Source organism: Podarcis muralis, chromosome 5, assembly GCF_964188315.1.
Source record: "Podarcis muralis chromosome 5, rPodMur119.hap1.1, whole genome shotgun sequence".
Classification (NCBI taxonomy): Eukaryota; Metazoa; Chordata; class Lepidosauria; order Squamata; family Lacertidae; genus Podarcis; species Podarcis muralis.
Window position 1 is genome coordinate 11,086,940 of NC_135659.1, and position 4,291 is coordinate 11,091,230.

Sequence of the window (4,291 nt, forward strand, 5' to 3'; positions counted from 1 at the left end):
GTTTCCCACAATATTTTTTATTTTATTTTAATACACAGGTCTCGGTAGGTGGCACAGGCGAGAGCGGACTTTAAAGGGAGGGAGAGAGGAGGAGGAGCCGCTCTCGCCAGGCAGCCCTGGGGGGGAAGGAGGAGCAGGATGTGGGCAGGGCGAGCAACGGGATTGGATCCTGACTTTGTCAATCAAGAAAGGGTTGGGGGAGAAAACGGGGGGGGGGCGTTGTTGTTGCCGAGGCTCTTTTTCTTGCTGGGGGGGGGGTGGAAGGACGCAAACCATCATTGCAAAACGAGGCAAGGGGTGCCTCGTTGCGCACGGCGCGCTCTTGACTTCTGCATGGAGCGGGGGAAAGAAAGGTTTGAAGCCGGAGAGGAAACCTTTCCCGGGATGAACGGGGAGCCGCCGAGACGAACAGCGGGTAAATAAGAACTTGCAGCGGTCAGTACCGCAGGTTAACATAGCCCCCGCCCGGGCGCAGCTTCTTCCATCCATCACTTTGCGCCAAAGCTGGGTTGGGTGCGTGATATATTTATATATTTGTGACTTCCGGCTTGTCAAGTCTTGCCTCTGTTTGGAGGGAGGGGTTGAAGGGGAGAAGGTCTGCAATGTGTTTTGTTCCCTCCTCCCCAAAAAATACAACAACCCCCACCTGTTCCATGTATCTATTTTGTGCGTAAACATTATTTTAAAATGTAAAGCTAAACAGGAATGCTGCTTGGTGGCGCTTGCTTCCCATTTCAGGAGTTCATTTTTTGCAACTCCCTTCACTGCTCTCACCTTATAACTGTGGTGAGGGAATAAGGAGTCCTGTCTGGGTGCAAATCGCATCTAAAACACCTTTATAGAAATGGTGATTTCATCGTTCCTACTGTGGCCTTTCTTTCTCTCCCTCCCCGCCCCAGTATGGAATAATTAAGACTGTGTACCCCTTTCCCCTGGGACGCGGGTGGTGCTGTGGGTTAAACCACAGAGCCTAGGGCTTGCCGATCAGAAGGTCGGCGGTTCGAATCCCCGCGACGGGGTGAGCTCCCGTTGCTCGGTCCCTGCTCCTGCCAACCTAGCAGTTCGAAAGCACGCCAGTGCAATTAGATAAATAGGTACTGCTCCAGTAAACAGCGTTTTCGTGCGCTGCTCTGGTTCGCCAGAAGCAGCTTAGTCATGCTGGCCACATGACCCGGAAGCTGTACGCCGGCTCCCTCGGCCAATAAAGCGAGATGAGCGCCACAACCCCAGAGTCGGTCACGACTGGACCTAATGGTCAGGGGTCCCTTTACCTTTACCCGTCTCCCCAGTTAACTGGGAGTAAGCCCCGCTGAATACAGATTCTGAGCTGTAAGAGGGCCACACAGGTACATCATGAAGCCCTGTGGCCTGATTACCTGTGGGAAGTTGCCTTACACCAGATGAGACTACTCTTCCCGCTAACCCAGTGTTCTGACTGCTACCCAACCCAATCCTGTTTTCAAAAAAAACCTAGCGGTGCTTTGCTGCAGCCTGTGCCCTCGCCATTTGGATATAATGTGTAGGCTTAGTTCCCACAATGTATAATGGAAAGTAGCTGTCGCCATGGCAGCAGGTAGCCAGTGGGGTATCCATCAGATGTTGCTATACTACAACTCCCAGAAACATCTGGCACCATGTTGGCTACCCCTATAGTGTGCAGGATTTTGGATTGCTTGGAAAGAAAGCCCATCTTAGGGCCTTTGTACTTACGGGACCGCATCTCCTGGTCTGCCCCGCAGAGGACCTTAAGGTCCATGAATAATCATAGTTTAGAGGTCCTGGGCCCTAAGGAAGTTAGATTATCCTCCACCAGGGCCAGGGCCTTCTCAGTGATGGCTCCGACCTGATGGAATGAGGGCCCTGCAGGATTTAACTTCCTTCTGCAGGGCCTGTAAGACAGAACTATTCCTCCTGGCTTTCAATTTGAACCTGGCCTGATCTTTTGTTCCCCTTCTTTCCCTCCCCTTTCCCTTTTTGTGAAGATTACCCGCTCTGATATCCCACAGCTGGTTCTTCCCTGGTCTCCTCACTGGCCCAAATGGGACTAATTTAGTCAGCTAGCCCTGGTGATCATCTAATGTTTACTGGATGGATTTCCCCCCTAAACTGATTTTTTATTTTATTGTTATTTACGCTTTATACCGTATTTTATGCTGTTTTTTGCAGCATCAATTAAGTGTTTTAAATTTGTTGTTAGCTGCCCTGAGCCCAGTTTCCTAAACTGGGAAGGCCGGGGTATAAATAAAAATGTATTATTATTTATTATTATCTCTCCTTTTGCAGGCTTGGCTGCGACCAGAGCTCAAACGGAGGAGGCCTCTGCGCTTCATCGTATGTGAGCTGTCCCTAAGATGCTGAAGGATGGATGTGGAAGGGAACTGGGAGTCCGAAAATGACACTTGCGGCGCAGGGGAAGATCGTTTGGATGACTGCGTTCCTGTGTGGGTGGGTCAAAAAGGTGGCCTCCGGCTAGACGTAGATGAAGACTACTCTCTGCCTCCCAGCCCTGAGGGCAGCCTTGATGGACCTTCAAGCCATCAGGATATCCCTGTAGACCTGCACTGCGAAGAAGACAAAAGGAATGGCGTATACGGTCAGTGGAGCGATTCAACCACAGCCAGGGGCTTCATCACCGCTAGCACCAAATTTGACCTGCAGTGTGAAGGTGAAGACCCAGAGCCTCGTTCTTCTGCGCACGCCAGAGGCAAGGTTAGTGAGGACATTGTCATCATCAGTTCTTTAGATGAGGAGGAGCCGGTGCCGACATCTGGCGATGTCCTACCTTACCACCGCAAGGAATGTGGAGAGGCCTTCCGCCATCTTGGCAGGTTGCAGGAATGCCAGCGGTACCACGGGGCTGAGCGTCCGTACCGGTGCCCCGTCTGTGGCAAAGGGTTCTTCCGTACGGCCAACCTGAGAACGCACAAGCTCATCCATTCGAGCGACAGGCCGAACAAGTGCCCAGAATGCGACAAAGGGTTCCTTCACAAAGTTGACCTCTGGAGACACCTGCGGAACGTGCATAAGATAGAACATTCGAAGACGCTGAGGGACGGGCCTTTAATCGTAGTGTCTTCGAAGGCTCAGAGCCAAAGCAGCAAGGATTTGGCCTCTTCCAGGGTAGATCCAGGAGAACCAGAGAGAGAACAGCCTAAACCATACATATGCCCGACTTGTGGCAAGGGTTTCCGTACGTCGAACTTGCTGTCCAAACACAAGGTGATTCACCGGCAGGATAAACCGTACGAGTGCCCAGAGTGTGGGAAAGCCTTTGTCCAGCTGCTCCGCTTGAAAAGGCACCAGAAAATTCATACTGGGGAGCGCCCCTTCCGTTGTGAAGAGTGTGGTGGGGCATTCACACGCCTGACTTCGCTGCATCGTCACCAGCGCATCCATACCGGAGAGAAGCCCTACTCGTGCACGTACTGTGCTCAGGACTTCACAGAGTCAGGCTCCTTGAGGAGGCACGACCGTATTCACCAAATGAAAACTTCATAGGGCCATGGCACATATTGCATTTGTGGATGCGGGATGTGTGTGTGTGTGTGTGCAGCTGTACGCTTAAGAGGTCCCATGTGTTACACCTTGAAGCATAAAGTATGAATGTAACAAACATAAGATAAACTTTTAAAAAATAAATAAATTCCTTCCAGTAGCACCTTAGAGACCAACTAAGTTAGTTATTGGTATGCATGCACACGAAAGCTCATACCAATAACTAACTTAGTTGGTCTCTAAGGTGCTACTAGAAGGATTTGTTTTGTTTTGTTTTGTTTCGACTACGACAGACCAACATGGCTACCTACCTGTAACTGTAACAAAATTGTCTTGTAGAGGTGTGCTTGTCAGGGAATCGCCACTGAGTGCAGCTCACTTGGTGGAAAGCCTAGGTTTTCCTCTGTGTAATGTGTGAAACCATCCATAAACTAATTCTTGTAGGCATCAAACCATTTATTTCTTCACCTGTGCAAAATCACTTGGCAACTGCTGTTTGTTCGTGCAGCACAAAATATATGCAATGTCCCTTTTAAATCTCACTTGTCCTTGCAAACAGCCTTGTAAGCTAAGTTGTTCATAACTTCATCTGGGGAAACGTCAGACTTGACTCAGCTCCAGTCCACGTTTGACTATCCCAAGTAACTCCACTACACAACATGGCAGGTATTTCCCAGCATCCTCTGTGGTGTTGCAAAGGATTCTGGGGAACATCTCTTGGCGTGATTGCTGGGGACTCACGGGCACTTGGAGAGATTTCTGTCCCAGGACTGGCTTGGGTTAGAGCATGGGTCAG

General features: G+C 50.3%; 1 protein-coding gene across 3 annotated transcripts; it reads left to right on the plus strand.

The window, feature by feature from the left end:
- The first annotated feature begins 229 nt into the window (after positions 1-229).
- Positions 230-4,037, plus strand: LOC114598596 (uncharacterized). 3 transcript variants are annotated; one of them, XM_028732429.2, is made up of 2 exons: positions 230-513; positions 2,284-4,037. In XM_028732429.2, exon 2 carries the CDS (start codon positions 2,362-2,364, stop codon positions 3,496-3,498), a length of 1,137 nt encoding a protein of 378 aa, XP_028588262.2. In that variant the 5' UTR covers positions 230-513; positions 2,284-2,361; the 3' UTR covers positions 3,499-4,037. The 3 variants fall into 3 exon arrangements, with proteins under 3 accessions (XP_028588262.2, XP_028588264.2, XP_028588263.2); XM_028732431.2 differs by having other exon boundaries at positions 230-435; XM_028732430.2 differs by having other exon boundaries at positions 231-415.
- Positions 4,038-4,291: the final 254 nt, after the last annotated feature.